We start from the raw sequence: 23558 nt of genomic DNA, 5'->3' as shown, positions 1-23558 counted from the left end.
GTGATAGGTTTATAGAGCCGGTTGATACGGACGCGGCGATGCCCAATATGTATACTTTTTTCCCCCCCCTATTTTTTACCAATTTTTTTTTACTTTATTTGGGAAAAATTACCTTTTTGTTTATTTTTACTTGAAACTTTTAATTTTTTGGGGGGAAAACTTTATTTTTTCAACTTTTTTTTCACTTAATTTTTTGTCCCACTTTGGGACTTGAACTTTTGGAGGTCTAATCCTTTACAATGCATTCCAATACTTCAGTATTGGAATGCATTGGCTGTATGAGTAATACTGTGTGTATTACTCATACAGCTTCCGACCTGTGAGATCCAGGCTCACAGGCTCGTCACCGGAAGGCAGTGCGATGCCTTCCTTAGACATCGCGCTGCCTTCCATGCCATCGGGTCCCCCCCCACAGCCGCATGGGGACCTGATGGCACCGCCGACCACCGTCGCCGCACCAGGTAAATGCCGCAAACCGCAGGTCTGAATTGACCTGCGGTTTGTGGCGATCGCCGATACGGCGTTGTGACAGGATGCCCGCTGAATGATTTCAGCGGGCATCCTGTCACAATGAACGCCCGCCGCGCTGCAATCTACTTTTAAACTTAGGACGTACCGGTAAGCCCGAATTCCCTAAGGGGTTAAGTCATTTCCCTATCCACATTTGTTTGCAGAGCACTTGCCATGCTCTTAACCACATTTTACTGCCTTTTGCAGCCCTCTAGACCTTCCCGTAACTTTTTTAGAGCTCCAAAGTTTGGGTCCCAATTGACTTCAATGGCGTTCGGGGTCAAGTTCGGGTCCTGAACTCGAACTTTTTTGCGAAGTTCGGGCTGAACCCGAACTTCCAGGTGTCTGCTCAACTCTAATTAAAATCCATTTATGTCTCATGGTAAATACCTGTAAGCGCTGCAGGAAACGATGCATGGCTAGTTGACCCACGCTAATAATTTTACTCCTGTCTAGGGACACTTGTGCATCCGGGCGGCCGTCAGCGCCGGCTTTTTGTGTGATGGTGACAAAGTTCTCTCCAGCATCCAGGAGGACACAGAGAATGACAAAGCGAGCTTGCATATGAGCCTGTGGAGGAGAACAAGTGATTGCATTTATTTTAAGCTTATTCATTCAAACATATATACTTTAGTCTCCACCAGATCTGATGAGAAGATCAGCGCTGCATCACAATGGAAGCATGACAATTATAAAGTAATGGGGTCATCCCACAGCGGTTTTATTATTTTATTAATTTACATAGCTCCAGCATATTCTGCAGCGCTGTAAAGAGATTGTTGTCACGCACACCAGCCCTTGTCCCCATCAGGGCTCACAAATCTAAATTGAAAATCAATCTATCAGCCAATTTTGGAAATCCAAAGAAGGAACATGCAAATTTCATGCAGATGTTGCCTTTAGAACCCAGGACTCCAGTTCTGCAAGGCAACTGTGCTTACCACCAAGCCACTGTGTTGGCTTGATAAGACACTGTTCTTTATTCCACCAAAAGTACAGCAGCAACGTTTCGACAATAGTCTTTATCAAGCTTGATAAAGACTATTGTCGAAACGTTGCTGCTGTACTTTTGGTGGAATAAAGAACACTGACTAAGGAAGCTTTTGGAGTGCCGTGACTATCTTCATTTCTACTGGTAAACTTCGGGGGTCTCTGAGGCCGAGACCTGACGCCACGAGCACCGCCGCTAAGCATTTTTAAGCTTATAACAAGTAAGTGGTGCTGTCCTACTACGCATTTTTTCTGTTCGGCTTGATAAGACAATAATATACACCCAAGAATCAATGATACAACAAAACCAGCACTAGGTCTTGCCTTCTGCTATAAATGGAGCCATAACGCAAACAGCCATAAAGTTGAAACTTACTTGTCTCCATTTGCCAGTCTCTGGTGTATAGTATTCCAGTCCCAATAACCCGGCCCGGACCATATTTAACCAATTCACATACAAAACATCCTGGGCTTCATGAGATTCATGGCCAAATATCCTTTAGGTACAAAAAGTGATTAGTAATATAATCAGATTAAGCAAGTGTCAGCATTTAACTGGCATGGTTTATTTCATCATGCATCAAGGCCTATGACAGCAGTACCTATAGAGGTCTATGACATGAGGTTTACTACTTAACCCCTGAAAGACATGGTGCCACTGGGGTACTCCTATACCAAAATATTTTGCTCAAGTGTTAAGTCCCCATACATCGGCCTACACAACAGGCAATTATAGGGAATGAACCATTAGGTTCCGATAATTGCCTGCTTGTTACAGGAGGTGAGAGAGCTGCATTTACATTCACGTCCACTCTTTGGGAACGGGCGTTTGCTAGAGTAAGTGCTTGTCCCCATACACGTTGTTGTTTCAGGGCAACATACTGCTGTTTTGACAGCATGATCTACTGCCCAGAAACAATGTTTTAGGTGTCCGCACCAGCGATGCCGCCACCCGATAAATGAGTGTTTGCTCATTCATTAGGTGATTGTCAGCACATTTAGACATAAAACATTCTCAGGGCTCATGCACACGACAGTGTTTTTTGTCCGCACCCAATCCACATTTGCGGGTCAGATGCAGACCCATTCACTTTCATGCGGCTGCAAAAGATGGATGCGTTGTCCATTCTTCGGCACCCACAAAAAAAAAATAGAACATGTTATACTTGTCTGTTTTATGGACTAAGATAGGACTGTTCTATAGTTGGCAGGACGTTTCATTCCACAAAATGCGGAAACCACATGGCCGGTATCAGGTTTTGCGGATCTGCAATTTGCAGACCTTAAAAACAGCTACAGCTGTGCGCACGAGCCCTTAGTCAGTAGCTAGCATTTCTTCCAAGCTTATTATATTAGGAAAACAGCACAAAATTTAAAGAGGTTGTTTCAGTTCAGCAAATGATACTTATGTACACAAAAGTTACTAATGCATTGACTGTCCATATTGCCTCCTTTGCTGGCTTGATTCACTTTTCCATCACACTATACAATGCTCACTTCCAGGGGTTACGGCTACTGCTGTAGCACAGATACAAGGTGGTCAGGACAGAAGCAGCTGTGATTGCATGCTCCCAAAGGGGCAACCACCAGAGTGGTCGGCACTTTTTCCTATATTGTGCTAGCACAGCCACCACTGCTGGATTGCAGGGTAGTAATAACCCCTGGATACAAGGCATGTATAATTGATGGAAAAATGAATCAAGCCACCAAAGGAGGCAATGAGGACAATACATTAGTAAGTACCTTATATTAAAAGGGTTTGTCCAAGTTATTTTTATTGGTGACCTATCCTCAGGATAGGTCTTTAAGATCACATCAGCGGGCTGGGGTCTGACAGCTGGTTAAAAAGTGGCCTTCCCTTCATTGTTTACCTGCTCGCCGTCGCAGGAGGATAGGTCACCAATAAAAATAACTTGGACAACCCCTTCTACCCCGAAGGTTTTTTTTTGAGTTTTCGTTTTGCGCTCCCCACCTTCCCAGAGCAATAACTTTGTTTTATTTTACATTTCACATAGCCGTATGAGCCGTTTTTTTTTTTATTGTACTTTCCAATGTCAACATTTAATATCTTTTTTTTTTTGGTCATTTTCTGACCTCTAACTTTTTTTTGTGTGCTGAGCTGCATTTTTTTGTGGGCGATTTGTACTTTACATTTATACCATTCTGGGGTGAGTACAACTTTTTGATCACTTTTTATTAAATTTTTGTGAGAGGAGAAGTGACCGAAAAAAATTGCGAATCAGCCATTTCGCCAATTTTTTTCTTCTTATGGGATTAATACTTTTATATGTTGATCGTATTGGCATTTTTGCACACAGCGATACCCATGATGTGTATTCTTTTACCTTTTTTATTCTCATTTTGGGGAATGTTGAGCGATTTGAATTTTGTAGTCATTTTTTAAAAACTTTATTTATGTTTACACTCTTTTATAGTTCCCATAGGGAACTATAACAAGCAATCATTAGATTGCTATTCTGATAAACTCCAATGAACTAGCATTGGAGTCTATGATGACTTTTCTAGTTTTTTATGAAGCCCCGCTACAGGCAGGGGCTTTATAGTAAACACTGCGGCAGCTACCTGTCAATCTCTATGACAGAGACTGCTGCACATAAGCTGCGGCTCCTCCAATCGCTACACGGGGCTGCTGGAGCATCACCGGAAGCGCAAGCTTCTGGTAATAAAGGGACTCAAATGTCAGGTTTGACAACAGCATCTGAAAGGCTAAATGTCTGCGATCAGAATTACCGTTGGTCGAGGACATTAGCTGCAGGTGCCTGCTGTATTAAAGCGAACCTTTCACCTGGATTTCACTTAATAAACTATCAAAAGTACCTTATAGATCATCCTCATTGTGTTATCATACAGTCTTGTCCCGCTTTTCTGCCATGTATATGCATGAAAAAAAATCGCCTTATAAAGTACTCTTCTCCAGCTCCACAAGTCACGTTAGAAGCAGGGCTGTGGAGTCGGTAGATAAATGTTCCGACTCAGACTCCTCAGTTTTATGTACTTCCGACTCCGACTCCCCGACTCCTCTGTATTAATATGCGAATGTATTTTATACATTCCTTGAGGGAAAGAAACGCAACCTACCACAGGACTACTGGCTGGGAAGCCAACAGTCTACTGTATTGCACAGTTTAAGCAAAAGACAAACACAATGAAAACAAAGTTTTATTAATTTTTTTTATTAATCAATCAAGTGGCTGGATAGTAGCAGCAGGCATTTCTCCTTTGTGTGCTTATCTGCTGCTGAAGATAGGGCAGTGGGAGGATCCAGGAAGGGGCATTTATTGTAAAACATGATTTCCCTAGTAGAATCCCATAGTCATGTTTAAAGTTTAAGCTAACAATCAGAGTTTACAAGTTTTTATAGCCTTAGCTAAATGACAGCAGTTTTTCCAATGGTTTACAGCTTCAGTCTTGAACTATTGGCCCTCCATTCCCTTCACTTATACAAGTGTCTCACTCTCTAGTCCTGCAAAAAACATATTTATTTAATCCCTTATCAGTGAGAGGCTAGGTTACACATGGACGCTGCGTTCCATGTAAAAGCAGAACACAACACAATGGAAAGTATTGCAGCTCCTAATTGTGCATTGCGTGCCATATAGTGAAGCACATGAAAAGCATGCTTCTTCACGGTCACTTAACGTGTTCGTTTTGCGGTTACGTGAGGCACTGCATGCATTGGTCTTTATTCTTACAGTAGAGAAGTCATTACTTATAACTTTTTGTGAATTGGGACATTTAAACTTGCTTTTTTTTTTTTTTTTCCAATCTAAATTTAGTAGGAGTCGGAGTCGGTGCATTGTTTGCCGACTCCGACTCCAGGTACCCAAAATTTCCCCCGACTCCGACTCCACAGCCCTGGTTAGAAGTCAAGGGGGTAGCCCTTCCCTCACTCCAGGCTGTAACTCCCCTGCCCTAACCCTGCCTCTATGCAGTCTAATTGACACCCGGCTCAGTCGCCGGGACCCGCGCTTGTACAGGCGGTGCATGCGCCGTCGGACTCAAGCGCGATCCTGTAACTGAATCGCGCATGTGCCGCGCGTGAGGAAGAGAAGACAGGCAGGCATCGGGGACGGCGCATGCGCGATTCAGTTACAGGATCGCGCTTGAGTCCGACGGCGCATGCGCCGCCTGTACAAGCGTGGTCCCGGCGACTGAGCCGGGTGTCAATTAGACTGCATAGAGACGGGGTTAGGGCAGGGGAGTTACAGCCTGGAGTGAGGGAAGGGCTACCCCCTTGACTTCTAACGTGACTTGTGGAGCTGGAGAAGAGTACTTTATAAAGGCGATTTTTCATGCATATACATGGCAGAAAAGCGGGACAAGACCGTGTGCTAACACAATGAGGATGATCTATAAGGTACTTTTGATAGTTTATTAAGTGAAATGCAGGTGAAAGGTTCGCTTTAAAGTCCCAACATGTGACATACTATTACGTCACATGCAGCAAACCTGTACACCTTTTGGAGCATTTTTTTAAGATTATTATTGCATTGTACTCATTTTGAGCTAATCATTTTTTAAATGAGTCTTTATTAAAAATATGGAGTAATTTTTTCTGTACAGAGCTGAGATGCTATAGTAGCATCCTTTGGATTTTCTGTCTTTTCCATGAGCAGGAGCAGACTCCTTATGTCTGACCTTATAAATACTCATTATAGCTCAGTTCTTATCTTAAGTGTTTATGACCTAGTAAATTAGAGATAAGGGTTATTAGATGACTGGCACAAAGTGAAATTAACAGTCACACAGCTAAAAAAAAACTTAACCCTTTGTGACAGAACGACTTAATATTTTTAATAAAGGCCAATTGAAAAAAATAATTTTTAGCCAAAAAGGGTAAAATGCAAACCAAAAATTTTTTTGCATCAGAAGGTGTAAATAGTCTAACTTTGTCTACATGATAAATGGATATAGTACAGAAGCTCAAACCTCCTGTACCTCCTGGATACGGTGCACAACCCTTGCGTCCCACCCTTGGTCGCAGTGAAGAAAATGTACAAAAAATGGTTGGTAGGGGGCACTCGGCTATCTGGAACCAATGGATAACCAATACAATATTAATTGTAATGAATTATATTTATTCAATAAAATATATGTATGGAATTACAATTGCAATAACATCCACATCACATAATAACCTTTCACAAATAAAAAGGCGCTAATAAAATACATGCATACACTATCCAATAATAAACAAAATTTGAATGGAGACTATTTATAGCTGATAAAAATATGCAATATACACATATAATTACACTAAAATACGTGGTCTTAAAACCAAGCACTGGTTTATAAATGGGGGATTATAATGGCTACCCTCCACCTTGGCAAGGATAGACCAATATGTTCCAATTCTCACAAGAATGTATGGCGAAAACAGCAGCACTGTATATTGTAAAAGTTCACTGGATAACCCCTTTGATTGTGGGTCAATGCCCAAAATTCCAGTGCGCTGTCACCTATATTCCGAGACGAAACATCAAAGTCATAGATATATTCGGCACGTATATTCAGTACGTTACCCTTCCACGTGTCGCGTACATAAATTCAATCCTCCTAGATCAGAAGATATCTCCGTACGGTAAGGACGCCGAGTAGGTATGAAGGACCTTCCTGTTAGGTCACATGCAGACTGATCAGATGCTCTGCTTTATCCTTTTTATTTGTGAAAGGTTATTGTTATGTGATGTGGATGTTATTACATGATAAATGCCATCTGAAGTGAGACAATCTCTTTAAGTTAGTCATGACTTTCTTACCGCAACACCTCTTCATTGATGCTCAGATACAGCCCCACACACTCCGCTCTGCATTCCTCGAAGGAAGAGGCTATTGTAGAGAATTTACTGTCCCAAGTTTCACCAGGCTTATACCAACTTTTCACCTGGTAGAATAGGAAGTAAAACAAATACAAAAAATAAAGAGAGACCCTGATAACCAGTGTAAACCACTACACTTCGATTGGTCACAATTGTTACTCACCTGCTCTCCACTCTCTGGGTTAATAACATTCTCTTTGTCAAAATTTAATGTTCCTTTTTCATCCTGGAAAACATGAATGTGTGAACCTCTCTACAGAGACACATCTTACTGATCTACTGTACACAAATTGTTCATATATGGTCAACAGATATCACTGCACATAATCTGAGGTAATAACTGGTTACCTGAACAAAAAGCTTTCCACTGCCATGTCCTAATAACTCGTGCAGACCAACCTGAACCTCAAAAGATGGACCGCGATACTTTATAAAAACATCCTGAAGGAAAAGGACCTTCCATTAATATGGAAACATATAGGTACATAGAAGCAGGCAGTAAATAGGATAATACACCAATTACAACTGTAGAGATGGAGATTAACGCACTCAAAATCATCTTGGACTTTGGTGCCATTCAATGATTTTTTTCAGAGCAGATTTGACAGCAGTGGATATAATTTGGGGTCTTACTACTCAATAAGAAGTGTATGAATAATATTCTGAATATATGACTGCTGTGTATACAAACTGAACACACTCTGCAGTACTTCACAGTGCTATAGACACCTGTTCCTGTCCTCAGCATATAGTTTGCGTTTAACAACTCATATGGCTAATTTCATAGGAAGCAAATAGTTGTCTTGGCTAATGAGGTGTATACTGTACCTTGTCTTCTTCAGATAAGAATGTTAGCTTATCACGTTCAGTTGCAGAACCAACTGATAAAACATTTCCCAATGACACATTCTTAAATCCAATGCTCTGTCTGATATCATCATCTAGGACAAATAAAGACAGTGTCAATTTTTTTTACTTATTTTTTTTTTGGTGTAAAGTCAATATACAATTAAAGGGGTTGTCCCCTTTGGACATTTACAGCATATTGATGAGAAATTCTATAAATGCCCAATTAGGTGCAGATCCTCTGGGACCCGGACCTGCTCCTGTCCCAAGAGGAGCTCCCTGCTGTGAATGGAGAAGATGCCACAACTTCTCTATTCACTTCTATGGGACTTCTGAAAATAGCCAAGAGAGCATGCTCGGATACTTTCCAAAGTCCCACAGCAGTGAATGGAGAATGATGTGCCTGGTTGGCATCCTCTCCACCCACTGAGCCCCCTTCTTGGGACAGAGGCAGGCTCCAGAGATACCTATCGGACATTTATGGTATATCCTATACAAGGGACAACCCCTTTATTAAGACCATATGACTAGATATTGCATTATCTTATGTGTATGGTAGACCCCTTACTGTCCACAACAAATATTGGGGGAAAGAAGAATTGGACATATTGAATTTCCGTGCCTGATCCTCTTGTTCTCTGGGGAGATAAGAAGACTCCCGATTTGTCTGTTGTCATTGTATTTAGAATGTTGTAGATTTATGGGCACTTTTAGTAATCATAATGAAAAAGGAGATTTTTGTGAAACTCACCTGTAAAATCTTTTTCTCGTCTTTTCCATTGGGGGACACAGACCATGGGGTATAGCTTGAGGTATTAGTAGGAGGGACACTATGCAAATGAAAGAGCTCCTCCTCCTCGGGCTATACCCCCCGACTCCACCAGGAGGAACTCAGGCGTTGCACAAGCAGTAGGAGAAGGAGCAAGAAAAACTTAAGGAAACCATCGGACCAAGCCATAAGGTCCAACCATAAGCAGAAAACTGAATTGAAGCCCCCTTCTGCAATAGACAGAATGGGTGGGAGCTGTGTCCCCCAATGGAAAAGACGAGAAAAAGATTTTACAGGTGAGTTTCACAAAAATCTCCTTTTCTCGTGCTTTTTTCCATTGGGGGACACAGACCATGGGACGTCCTAAAGCAGTCCATGGGGTGGGAAAAAATCTCCGCACCGCCAGGAGGAACGTCCAACGGTCAAACAGGAACCACAGCCTGCAAAACCCTGCGGCCAAAGACCGCATCAGCCGAAGCCAGTGAATGCAACTGATAAAAATTTGTAAAGGTATGTAAGGACGACCAGGTGGCCGCCTTACACAGCTGAGACGCAGAGGCATGATTGCGTCTTGCCCAGGAAGCCCCCACTGCCCTAGCGGAGTGAGCGGTAATCCTAGCAGGGGGAACTCTACCAGAAGCGCGATAAGCCGTGGAAATAGCCGAGCAGATCCAGAGCGCCGAAAACGTCGGACGGAAGCAATAACCGCGAGATACACCTTCAGGGCCCGTACGACATCCAGGGAATTGCAGAGTGCGTTCCTTGGGGAGAGCCGGAGAAGGGCAAAAGGAAGGCAGGACCAGATCCTCATTAAGGTGGAAGGGAGAGACCACCTGGGGCAAAAAGGAGGGGACCGGACGGAGCACAACCTTATCCTGTTGGAAAACCAGAAAAGGCTCCTGATAGGAAAGAGCGGCCAGCTCAGACACCAGTCTGATTTAAAAACTTGAGATGGGATTTGAATTCACAGCTTCTGCATAATCGCCCAGAACTTTAATCACTACGCTATGTAGCTGCATTAGAACTTATGGCCCCAAGGAAGACCACTTTCCAGGTGAAAACAGTCAGAGAGACGTCCCTCAAAGGGGGCCGACTGCAGAGCGCGCAGGACCAAATTGAGATCCCAAGGAGACAAAAGGGGGAACATGCGGGGGAACCGAATGTGCTACCCCCTTAAGAAAGGTCTTCACCGGACCCATAAGAGCAAGGGACCACTGAAAAAAAGACGGCCAGCGCCGAAACCTGACCTTACAGGGAACTAGGCGACAGTCCCTGCTCAAGCCCAGACTGAAGAAAAGACAGTACCATCATGATGGAAAAGCAAAGGGGAGGGAACCCCGAACTCTCACAAAAAGACAGGAAAGGCTTCCAGGTACGATAGTAAATCCGAGAGGAAGAAGACTTCCTTGCTCTGATCATGGCCCTAATCACTGAATCCGAGAACCCCCTCTTCTTCGGGATGGCGGCTTTCAACAGCCACTCCGTTAAACGAAGAGACCGGAAATTCTGGTGGAAAAGCTGGCCCTGAGACAGTAGGCTCTGTCTGTCGGGAAGAGGCCATGGGGCGTCCGCCAGCATCCGAGCCACGTCCGAATACCACGCACGGCGAGGCCACTCTGGGGCGATGAGAACGGTCGGGATCCCTTCCGTCTCGATCTTGCGTAGAACCTTTGGTAGGAGAGGAAAACAGAGGAGGCTGAAGTCCTGCCACGGAGACACCTGCACGTCCATCCATACGCCCTCAGATCTCGGGCGCGAGCCAGGAACACTGGGAGCTTGTTGTTGAACCTGGACGCCAGTAGGTCCACATCCGGACGACCACATCTGTGGCAGATTTCTTCGAACACTTCTGGATGCAGAGACCACTTGTCTGGATTCCCCTAGTTGCGGCTTAGACAAAACCGCTGTCCAGTTGTCCACTCCTGGAATGTAAACTGCTGACAACACCGGAACGTGCGTCCCCGCCCACGTCAGAATTCTCGTCACCTCCTGCATCACCATCCGGCTGCGGGTCCCGCCCTGATGGTTGATGTAGGCCACGGCCGTGGCATTGCCCAATTGAATCCTCACTGGGAGGCCCGCAAGGAGAGGGGTCCAATGGGAGAAAGAGAGCGGAAAAATCGCCCTCCGTTCCAGAATGTTGATTGGAAGGCGAGACTCTGCCGCCGACCCAATCCGTTGAACCGTGCGAGACTGGAGAATGCCGCCCCAACCCAGGAGGCTGGCATCGGTGGTGATGATCGTCCAGGAAAATGGGAAAAAAGATCTCCCCGACCTCAGGTTCATCGGGGACAGCCACCAAGGAAGAGCTGCCCGAACCCACTGAGACAAGCAGACGCTATCGTCCAGACCCCGAGAGGTCTTGTCCCAGAGGTAAAGGATCTTCTGTTGCACCAGGCGAGTGTGAAACTGGGCATATGGAACGGCCTCGAAAGAGGCTACCATAAAAGACTCAGGACCTGCATGTACTCCCGTATGGATAGGCACGGGTAGCGCAGCAGATGTGGCACTGCGCCCTGGATCTGGGAGGACTTGAAGGCAGGCAGAATACTCTGGCGGCCGAGGTATCCAATAACATCCCCCAGAAAGAGAGCTTCTGGGACGGGAAGAGACAGGAGTTTGGGAAAGTTATCAGCCAGCCGAACTGCTCCAGTCTGAACAGTGATCCGGACGCTATCCTCGGCCTGCGGTAGAGAGGGGGCCTCTATCCGGATATCGTCCCGATAGGGCAGCAAAGGAATGCCCTTGGTACGAAAAAAGCGCCATGAGCGGTCCAGGACCTTGGTAAGGACCCGAGGGGTGGTCGCCAATCGAAGGAAGGGCGACAAACTGACAGTGTCTACCCCTAATGGCGAAGCGCAGGAATCGTTGGTGGGAATCCGCAATCGTGACATGCAGATAGGCTTGGGCGCAGCAGGGCGAGCTGACTGGGCCCTCTAGTGCCGGGAAGGCTGGTTTAAAGGAAGGCCTTTTTGCGGACGACCTGAGACCCCCAGCGGGGGAAGCAGGCGACAGCCTACCACATGAGAAACGGCAAAAGGCATGCACAGATGAACTTGTCTAGCTGATCCCCATAAGGTCTGGAAACCCCAAAGGGGAGATTAGCGAGGGAACGCTTGGTGGAGGCATCGGCGTCCCACACCTTTAATCTGATCTCTTCGCACTGAGTGACAGAGATGGCCAACCTGCGGGCAAAGAGGGGAACAATGTCCCTAGAAGCTTCGCAAAGAATCTTAGAAGCCTGAGACATCTGGAGAACCAACTCCAGTGTGTCAGTAGATGCAACTTGCTCCGCCAGTTCCTGGTGGTGGCGCTGTAACCACACCGAGAGAGCACTGGCTACCCCTGCTGAGTGAAAGGTAGGTCGCAGGGACGCGCCTGCCAGTGAAGAAAAGGACCTGGAAAGAGAGTCTATGCGTCTGTCTACAGCATCCTACAAAGAGGAACTGTCTAAGACAGGGAGAGCCATATAATTGGCTAATCCAGCCACCAAGGATCCACCCTAGGGGAGGAGACACCTCTCCTCGCCATCAGCAGGGAAAGGATAAAGTATATTCACGCGCTGGGTGGTCGAGAACCTTATTAAGACGACCCCAGGCCCTGGATATGACCGCGGAAAAAATCCCTCATGGACCGGGAACACGGTAGTCTCCAACTCCCTGGACAGAAAAAAGGGGGGAACTCCTGACCAGTGAAAGGAGGAGAATCCCCTTGGAGAATAAAGGTGTCTCAGACAGTCGCCACTAAGTCAGCCACCACGGTGGAGAGCTTAGGCGAGGGGTCACGCTCCATGACCTGGTCAGAGCCAGACATTCCCCTTCAGACTTGCGCTCCCTAAGGGAGGAGGGAGAGTCGTCCGAACGCGCCTCTAGGCGAGGGGGGAGAGACGGAGCCATTCGAGGATGGATGCTGCCGCTCACGCTCCCTGTTAGTAGTCGGGCGGATTTGAAAATGCCCTATAGTCCAAAAAAGGACCTGGCTCGTCTGAGCCGGATAATTCCCCTTCGGATTGCTCTCCCTAGGGAGGGGGAAGAGCAGTCCGAAAGCGCCACAGGCGAGGGGGGAGACTGAGACATCCGAGGTGGTATGCTGCCGCTCACGCTGCCTCTACGTAGCCAGGCACCCACTGTGGGGACCACTGAGAAAGATGGAGAGGTTAGCGCCACAGGATTAAAGGCCATGGCTGCCTTGGCGACTAAGACCAGTTCAGCGGCCGCGCTGGACATGGCAGATGCCCAAGCGGGGACCGCAGGTTCCCAGGGACGGAGGTCTTTGTAAACCCAGATGGGAAAATTTTTTTATTTAAATTTTTATTTATTTATTTTTAATTTAATTTTTTTTATTTTATTTTTTTAAACATCAGAGGTCAAGACCTTAACTCACACAGCTATGAGCTGTAGTACCGCCGTCTCCGCAGAGAGGCAGGATAGCGTCATGCGGAGGGAGGACTGGGCTGAGCAAGAGATGGAGGATATCCTGTCCAGGGGCAGAGCACAAGAGACAGGCGACGAAAAAAAGGTTGAATGGCACATCTGACAGGACCCCAGTGGGGCCTGAGAAAAAAGTTATGGCAAACCAAGGGGAAGACTTATCCCCACACCTGCTTTAGCTTAGCAGCCAGGTCTGATAACGCCCATTTGTATCTGTCACATCAAAAGGCATGGCATTTACTCATACAGCAGAAAGCTGTATTAATGGGCAGCAGAAGAGGACCACCGGCGGCTTTTTAAGCCATTCTCCTGATTTGAGAGGAGCAGGGAAGTCGCGCGAGAGTTCGGACTGCACGGCCGAACACAGCAAGAGGAAGTGCCAGAGCAGAACAGAGGCTCCGCCCCCCGAAGCGTCATAATGGCGCGAAAAGAACGCGCGCGCGCGCCGTATGAAAAAATGGACCCATCGTTACCCGGGCCTCTTTACATGTATCGGGGGCTAATGTCCCTGGGATAAGAAGGGAAGAGCCAGCGCAGCCGCGGTGAGTACCACCGCCGAACTCTGTGGTGCGTCCCTGCTCAGGAGAAAAAAAGAGCGATGCAGGCAAGTGCCGCGCATAGCCTGCCAGATGCCTTTGAGCCTGCCTTAAAGGCAGGCAATATGTGCCCCTAATAAAGAGCCCAAAGTGCCCCCAGAAGGATTCCTATCTCTGCTTCACCCAGGCAGCTTCAGGGGAATGAGAATGGTGGAGGGGGGAGGATCTGTCACATCAAAGGCATGGGTAAGGCAGGGATGCAGGTATACTTATCTGCTCCTGCAGATCTTCTCCCTCGACTCCAGGACCAGCAGGGATGCACCTCTTCAGGCTTCTGACTCCTTGCCCAGGAGTGCAGTGCTCTAGTGGAGGGTGGCAGCAGGTGACCCAGTGGCTGGTGGGAAACCGGAGCTGCAGGTCGAGCCCGGATCCACTTGTCTTCTTTGGGGGCAATGGAGGCAGCCAGGCAGCGTCCAAGGACGGCGGCGGGCACTCCACGGGGGACCAGGAAGGCGCCATGCCGACCTGTGTCCCCATCTAGAAAGAAAATAACAAAAAGGAGTAGAGATAGTGATCGTGTCAACCTCCTTCACCGGACACTAAGCAAAGACTGAGTTCCTCCTGGTGGAGTCGGGGGGTATAGCCCGAGGAGGAGGAGCTCTTTCATTTGCAGTGTCCCTCCTACTAATACCTCAAGCTATACCCCATGGTCTGTGTCCCCCAATGGAAAAAAGCACGAGAAACTTAAATCACACAGACTAAGGCTACTTTCACACTCACGTTTGGTGCTGATCAGTCATGGATCTGCACAAACGCATCCGTTCAGATAATACAACCGCATGCATCCATTCAGAACTGATCTGTTTGTATTATCTATAACATAGCCAAAACGGATCAGTTTTGGCTATAATTGAAAGTCAATGGAGGACGGAACAGTTTTCTATTGTGCTAGATTGTGTCAGTGAAAACGGATCCGTTCCCATTGACTTACAATGTGTGTCAGAATGGATCAGTTTGGCTCAGTTTCGTCAGAAGGACACCAAAACGCTGCAAGCTGTGTTTTGGTGTCCGCATTCAAAGCAGAATGGAGACGGAACGGAGGCAAACTGATGCATTTTGTGCGGATCCTTTTCCATTCAGAATGCATTAGGGCAAAACTGATTCGTTTTGGAACGTTTGCGAGATCCCTGAACGGATCTCACAAACGGAAACCAAAATGCCAGTGTGAAAGTAGCCTAACTTGACTAAACCCCTGGAGGGTAAGGCCAAACAGGGTGGAACTGCAGTGACATGCTGTTATTGCTCATATGACTGCTGAGGCCAATAATTGTCAGCAGTGGTCCCAGGACCTTGTCACTTCTACTCAGGTGGGGACCGGAGTCATGACACTGGAACAATGGGACTGAACAACTGAGTGGATTTTTTTTCTTTTGGGCACATGCTCTGGTTACTGTTTAAATCTTCTAGGCCAAAAAACACCTTTAAAAAAAAAAATGACTGGATAGGTGATAAATATCTGTCTTGGGCTAACCACTGTAATGTAATTTATGTGTCTCATTCAACAGTTATTATGAACACAAAGCCACAAACTGACAAATAAGTAAACCTGTGTAACCTTACAGTTTGGGATGTTAATTCCAGCAGGAATGCCACTGCCACTAAATGTTACTACATCCAAAGAGGTGAAGTCTGGACGGAGGAAAGTGTCCTTCTCATAAGAGATGGCCATGGGAGTGATGCTATGAGCCGCTCTGCAGCGGAGACTAGCTGAGCAAAGCGAGCACTCACTAACTTGTTAACCACTGCCACAAAACCTGAATAAACAGAAGGAAAAAATTGTTACAAAACAATAAAGCAAGAATTCAAGCATTATAAAGTTTCTGCTGCATGTCTCATCTAATTATTGCCACTCATTCCTTTAGCAAATAAAACGAGTTGCATAAGACCCCATTACTAACTTCTGTTCTCCACAATTGTTCTGTTTTATAATCTCTTTATAACACGCCATCACATCAACTCATATATCCCGAGGTGTTTTTACATTCAGATATGTTTGGCATCAAGAAACCCATGAGATTTTTTGGCAACAAACGTCACCCTCCATTGATCTTCCCAACCACAGTTCATCCAGGCAGAGAAGGACATTACTGATTTGAATGATTTTTGTCCAGGCTGTTTGGGTGCAGGGGTGGGGTGCACCTCTAAGTGCTCCTTCTTGGGTTACAAATAAGCCAAAGCCAAGATCTAAGCTGACAATCTAAGCTTTAAAAGAAAACTAGTAACTGCTATAAAATCGGAGTTACAGTGGTTAGAGATTGGTCCCAATGAGAGCTGCATAAACCTGCAGTTCTCACTCCTGACCTGAAGGGCGTGATCCTGGTCAGGTTTTAAAGCTTAGATTGTCAGATTTCAAACACTGTCTATACTAGCTGTAGCTCAATTGCAGCCTGAAAAACAGCCAGCATTGGATTGGGGGGGGGGGGGGGGGGGAGGGGGTTTCATGATGACAGGCTGCAGGAAGAAGAGACATAGATCCTCGCACCCTGTTTAACTGAATATGTCCTCACTGGGAGGGTAACAGACTTATCTGCATGCTATCAACCACTTTCTTCCCCATGAATCAGTAAGCATACTTGCTCTCACATATGGAGCGATTTTGTTTTCCCACATAGAAATTGCAACAAGAAGAAAAAAAGTGTGGAATTATGAAAAATCATAGGACAGACAGACCTGTAAATGCTATGCAAGTACAAAATGGAAAAAAAAAAATATTCAAAACATCTTAATTCATTATAGAGTAGGAGCACCACACATCGTAATACATGCATTACCGTCTTGGCATTCTATCAGTGAAGTTACTGATGATTGTCTGAGAAATGTTCTGCTATGCTGAATGCACTTGGGCATGCAAATCATCAAGATCCGTTGCTAGCAGCTCCCGTTGCAATTGCTGAACAATGAAGTCCCAGATGTGCTTGATGGTAGACAAGTCCGGATACAATGCAGGCCACATAACATGTTCAGGCCACACAGGCTACTCACATACCATGTAGCCTTGCACTGTCCTGTTGAAAAATAGCTCCTTTGATATTTTGGAGAAATGGACATAAATCTATTATTGTACCTGAAATGAAGACTAGAGGGGTATGTTATTCCACCTCACACCATAATCCCAGGAGTAGGACCATTGTGATGTCCCCTTGTTAAGGACTCTTTATACCATTACCGATGTGGTCTCCACACCAATCTCCTGCTATCACTGCATTGGAAACAAAACAGAGGCTCATCACTGAAGAGGATAGATCTCTATTCCAGCCTCCATTGAAATTCTTCTAATCAGACAATATGTCTGTGCAGAGGTTCGCATCTGTGTACCTCTTGCTGTCATTCCAATTCATCATTGTTCACCCATCTGCTGTGACACGAAACGTTGAACAGTGGTGAAATGTTGGTCTAAGTCCATAGCAATCTGCTTGAGTGATAAAGGAAAGTCTCTCATATCATGAATCTGTCCTTCTCGGTTTGTGACAAGTGGTGATAAATGGCATATTGACGAACAGGAGACATCACACGATCATCCTATATGATTTGATCCAATTTTTGAGGTTTAATGTGGATAAAAACTTTGCTTTTATGCCTATTTCACGTGCCACAGAATGGAGCTAGGTGCTTGAAAATTTGAATATCTACAGATCTTTGCTACACTTGCTACTTCCTAGAATTGCATAACTTTACGGGCTTGCCCTTCTTGTTGCAATTTCAATGTTGAGGTGTGTAAGTTGCACAAAACTTTTGCACCCCAAACGTACAAACTTCAATAACGTTTAAATTTCAATTATGTCTGATCTATAGTGCAGTCAGACAATGATGCAAAGCACAGAGTAGACAGGCAATGTTCAAAGTCAGCAGACAGGCCAAAGTCAGGGCTGACACATATCAGAGAAACAATTCTGAGGTTAGGGCAGACCGCAATGGGTCAATACGAGGTCAGGGCATGTAGTAGAGAATCAGAGTTGGTCATCAGACAGAAGACTGGAGCATGGGTAGTCAGAATAACGTATCTTCACTGGTTACCTAGAAAACTAGTTACCTAAAGCTCTCGAAATTCCCACTTGGGAAGGTGACTTATACATCCAAGAACAGCCAGCCTGAAAGAGGCCAACAGCGACTGTGCGCCCTAAGAGACAGGCCAGGAAGCATAGCAGAGAGGCGCAGGGAAGAAAGAGCAAGGTTGTGACGCCTGTGCATCCAAAAAGAAGCAGGGTAGCGGCAGGCATGGGATGCCAGTTTAACACAGATAAAAGCCTTTTTCTTTAATAGAAATTCACCTGACTATTCAATTTAGGAAACATTATAAAAAATTTGAGGTATTCCTAAAATTACATTTTTTTTTAAAAGTTTTTCTACTACAGTGTCCCTGCATTTGAAAGGGGTGTCCCATTAAGACAACTTATCTCCTATCCACCACTGCTTCATACAAATGGCGGAGCATAGGCCCTGTTTTTATGATTGGCAGATCAGACATTTGTGAGTTGAACTTTACTTTCTATTATTACCATTTTGGGGAACCTATGACTTTTTGATTACATTTAATTCATTTTTTTTTATGGTATTCACCATGGGAATTGAACAACAACGATAAACTCTGTAATTTGAGTCAATGTGGAATGAATTATATGTGCATAAATGTCACCTTTTGCAAAGAAAATGTTTTTTTTTTTTTACTTATTTTATGTCCCTCTAGGGGATTTTAACGCGATCGACTGTATAATACACTTTCTTTTTTTTTTTTAAAGGCTTTATTTTTCAATTTTCACAGAAAAGTAAACAATACATTAAATAGGGGAACAACCCCCTCAACACAGTTTAACCTCAACCATCACATTCAATTGACAGGCAAGATGATAGGATTACATATAGATGATGTATCTTCAAGTATAGAGGTCGTTAATACAATTCACATCAATCATAAAACAGAGTTGTCGTCATAGAGCAGAATTATTTCATTAGAACCTGTCCCCATTCACACACACATTCATAGCGGCAGTGAGCCAGACCTCTCTTAACTCCTCCAGCCCAACAGAGTTTGCACTCGGCCAAATATCCCAGATCTTCTCAAATTTTTCCGGTATACCCCTAGCTTTATAAGTTAGCTTATATACTGATAGCGTAGCATTAATAAGCTGGACCCAATGTAACAGTGTTGGTTTTTTTGGGGGGCTTCCAATTCAGCAGAATTGACTTTCTCGCATAAAACATCAGCAACCTATAAAAGGATTTTAGTATGCTTAGTTGGAACAATATCGTTGACAAGACCCAACAGGCTGACGTCAGGTGTTACAACTGCTGGGAGCCCCAGAGGAGCATTAAGATACCTATGCACCTCTACCCAGAATTCAGCAATGACCGGACACTCCCATACCATGTGCAAAAGTCCCCTTGTCATTATTACATCTTGTACATGTATCTGAAGTTTATGCATGCGTACCAATCTCACTGGGGTAAAATAGACTCTTTGCAACCATTTTATCTGAATCAGCTGATCCCATGCACAAATCACCGTCCCCCTCCAGGAGGCCGACAGCTGTTTCTCATGATAATCTTCCAATGCAGGCATATCAGCCTTCCACTTAAGAAAAGCCCTTGCCATTGGCGAAGGTCGGGAGGATACAAGAAAACAGTAGAAAGATGACACCATTTTAATATGAACTGCCCGTCTGGCAATTTTCTCTACTGCACTATATTCCAGCCTCAAAGGACCTGCCCCAAACTGGGATTCGCAAGCATTTCTCAGTTGAAAAAAATCTAAAGAGAGATGCTTGTGGTAAGTTGTATTCCGCCTGTAGGGCTGAGAACTTAAAAACAAAACAAAAAAAAAACCTCATACTTGAGTGAGGTATTTAATGCCTCTTCGCAGCCAGAACTCAAAGTCAAGCAGAGAATTTAGTTCCGCCAGTTTGGGATTTCCCCACAAAGGCATCACTGGGGATAGTATATTGCTTTCCTCTCCATCCTCTTCCACCATCGCAAAGGCATTCCATGCATTGATCACCCCCACCATTAGTGTAGTGTGATTCTTCATTGGGTATTTCCCTGCTCTATACACTAAGTTTGTCATAGCCTCATAAGATCCCATGAGGGCTGCCTCCAATACCACCGCCGGGTTATAAGGGTCTGCCTTAATCCACCAGGCCGCATAGTTTAGTTGTGTCGCAATGTAATATAGATACATATCAGGAAGTGCCAGGCCACCTCTCTCATTCGTAGCTTTCAAAGTATCCCTAGCTAGATATTCTGCAGCTTTCACCCACATAAGCCCCGCTTGATTTGTAAAGGCCAAATCAATATGGGACAATGAGTTGACAGAGGCAGAGTGACACGAGTATTGCTTTGCATTAGGGTGCAGATCCCTCCATATCTCCGTCAAAAGATGTGCTTGCGCCCAATGTAATAGTGCGGGATTATGCCTGGGAGAAGGCCTAAGTCTATCAAGAGTACTATCCAGCGAGGCTTTATCTCCCAATATAAACAAGGGAACCGCAGGAAGAACTACTCTAGCCATGATTTGGTCAACTACCTCCCTCTCAAACGGCGGGGGCACATAAATACCTATTAGGACCTCACAGCCTCTAATGTTGGCCTGCAGGAGTACATATTTCCCTGCCGGATCAATGTGCACGGACATCAGCTGAAACGGAAGAGTCTTACGGACCAGTATGGATACTCGCATGATAAACATATCCCACCCACGGTCTTTTAACCGCCAGCACCTTTTGGCCCCTAAGATGAGTTTCCTGAAATATAAAACATCCGGGTTATTTTTCTTAATGTAATTAATAGGGGTGCACCGAAATGAAAATTCTGGTCCGAAACCGAAACCGAAAATTCAGGATGCCCTTGACCGAAAACCGAAACTGCCTTTTTGCCCAAATACTTTTAAAATACTTTTTTTTTTAATGATTTTATTAATAATTATTTTTCATGAATGAAATTCATCTGTGGGTGGCGCTGTTATGGAGAGGGGGATCTGTGGGTGGCGCTGTTATGGAGAGGGGGATCTGTGGGTGGCGCTGTTATGGAGAGGGGGATCTGTGGGTGGCGCTGTTATGGAGAGGGGGATCTGTGGGTGGCGCTGTTATGGAGAGGGGGATCTGTGGGTGGCGCTGTTATGGAGAGGGGGATCTGTGGGTGGCGCTGTTATGGAGAGGGGGATCTGTGGGTGGCGCTGTTATGGAGAGGGGGATCTGTGGGTGGCGCTGTTATGGAGAGGGGGATCTGTGGGTGGCACTGTTATGGAGAGGGGGATCTGTGGGTGGCGCTGTTATGGAGAGGGGGATCTGTGGGTGGCGCTGTTATGGAGAGGGGGATCTGTGGGTGGCGCTGTTATGGAGAGGGGGATCTGTGGGTGGCGCTGTTATGGAGAGGGGGATCTGTGGGTGGCGCTGTTATGGAGAGGGGGATCTGTGGGTGGCGCTGTTATGGAGAGGGGGATCTGTGGGTGGCGCTGTTATGGAGAGGGGGATCTGTGGGTGGCGCTGTTATGGAGAGGGGGATCTGTGGGTGGCGCTGTTATGGAGAGGGGGATCTGTGGGTGGCGCTGTTATGGAGAGGGGGATCTGTGGGTGGCTCTGTTATGGAGAGGGGGATCTGTGGGTGGCGCTGTTATGGAGAGGGGGATCTGTGCACTGTTATGGAAAGGGGATATGTGCACTGTTATGGGCATAAGAGTGCACAGATCCCTTTCCCCATAACAGTGCACAGATCCCTTTCCCCATAACAGTGCACAGATCCCTTTCCCCATAACAGTGCACAGATCCCTTTCCCCATAACAGTGCACAGATCCCTTTCCCCATAACAGTGCACAGATCCCTTTCCCCATAACAGTGCACAGATCCCTTTCCCCATAACAGTGCACAGATCCCTTTCCCCATAACAGTGCACAGATCCCTTTCCCCATAACAGTGCACAGATCCCTTTCCCCATAACAGTGCACAGATCCCTTTCCCCATAACAGTGCACAGATCCCCCCTCCCCATAGCAGTGCCATAGACCGATCCTCCTACCCATAACAGCCCCAGCCCTGCTGCTCACAGCATCACTCACTGCATCTTTATTTTACCTTACAATCGTGACGCTCCGGTAACAACTCTGCAGGCAGAGCGGAGGGCGGCGTAACGTCACTTACTCACGTGACGCACCTGCTCCGCCCACTTTATGAATGAAGGAGGGCAGCAACTGCGGTACTTCGCAAGACCAGATTGATCAGAACCCCACTAGGAGAGTAGGACACTTACAGCAGTTCTCTGAGATTTCATAGTCCTTCTCTTCATCTCGGACGTTGTCTGGAAAAATCTGGCTCGGTCTCCCTCTTGGATTCTCAGCTTGGCCGGGTATATCATTGCGTACTTGATTCCCAGCTCCCGTAGACGAGTCCTGGCATTTGAAAACTGTCGCCGTTGTTTCTGGACCTCAGCTGTAAAATCAGGGTAGAAGGATAACTTCGCATTTCCAATTTGAATGTCCTTCTTTTGTCTGGCAGCTGCCAGAATAGCATCCCGATCCCTGTAGTTTAATATCTTCATTATGAAAGGCCTGGGAGCAGCCCCTGATGGTAGTGGTCTCGTAGGAATCCTGTGGGCCCTCTCCACCACAAAACTAGATGACAGTTCAACTGGACATAATATGGTGCGAATCAATTGCTCAGCATATGCCTCTGGAAGGAACCTTCAACCCTTTCGGGTGATCCCAGGATTCTGACATTATTTCTCCTATTACGGTTTTCCGCATCCTCTACTCTGGGCAAGCAAAATCTTCACCTGTTGTTGCAGGCTTCTGGTTGTCTCGGACGTGGTATTTGCAGAGTCCTCCACATCTCCCAGGCGGCGTTCCACCTCTTTAGTGCGATCTCTCATTTTATCCATATCATGGGGTAGACAATTAATGTCGCTCTGTAAGTGATCAATCTTGGTTGTCAGAGCCGCCTGACATGTAGCTATAGCCGTCATTATCTTGTCAGTTTGGAGCTCAGCACTCGCAGCACCACTCTGGTTCAAATCCATCTCAGTCTGGCTCATATTATCTACCACTTCTGTTGCTGGTGTAGAGCTCGCAGATGACACCGTTTTGCGGCCCATAAGTGAGGTTGATAAGCGACTTCTGAGGTTCGCAGTTGGAGGGGGTATAAACTGCGACTCTTTTTGCTTCAGATAGAGTATTACAGCGTTCACCAGTGATGATCACACTAAAGGAGGGGGTATGGACAATAATACAGTTCTTTAGCCTTATTTGTGAAGCAGTATCAGGTGGCAGAGTTCCCCTTAATGCAGAGTGCCTTCACAGACAGACGTCCGTTGCGGTTTCTCAGCTTATATCACAGTGGGGTGCCCAATATGCTGACTGGGCTCCAGGCCGCTTACTTCACCAACCTCAAAAGGCAATTATGTAGAGCCCCCTCGCCCTCGAATATCTTCAGGGGTTAATTTCTTTCCCCTTACTTGCATGCTGCCACGTTTTGCACCATGATTCAGGGAGAGAGATGTCTTCCCCCACAGGCGACTCTCCAGTTCCTAAGCAGAAGCGTCCACCACTTGCCACCGCTGAAGTATCTCAGGCTCCTGCACATATGATCCAGCCCTCC

The 23558-nt window shown here is 46.0% G+C and overlaps 1 protein-coding gene across 1 annotated transcript; it reads right to left on the bottom strand.

The window, feature by feature from the left end:
• Positions 1-864: 864 nt before the first annotated feature.
• Positions 865-22926, bottom strand: LOC120983770 (dipeptidyl peptidase 3-like; the record flags this gene model as incomplete). Its single annotated transcript, XM_040413228.1, is given in 11 exon segments — positions 865-1080; positions 1877-1997; positions 7281-7405; positions 7504-7566; positions 7689-7781; positions 8169-8281; positions 15542-15640; positions 15643-15735; positions 20531-20609; positions 22216-22394; positions 22716-22926. Coding segments are annotated over 11 exon segments (1392 nt in total), but the record flags the coding sequence as incomplete, so codon positions are not given.
• Positions 22927-23558: the final 632 nt, after the last annotated feature.

The sequence above is a fragment of the Bufo bufo genome, unplaced genomic scaffold (assembly GCF_905171765.1).
Source record: "Bufo bufo unplaced genomic scaffold, aBufBuf1.1, whole genome shotgun sequence".
Lineage (NCBI taxonomy): Eukaryota > Metazoa > Chordata > Amphibia > Anura > Bufonidae > Bufo > Bufo bufo.
This window is presented reverse-complemented; position numbering and strand designations above follow the sequence as displayed.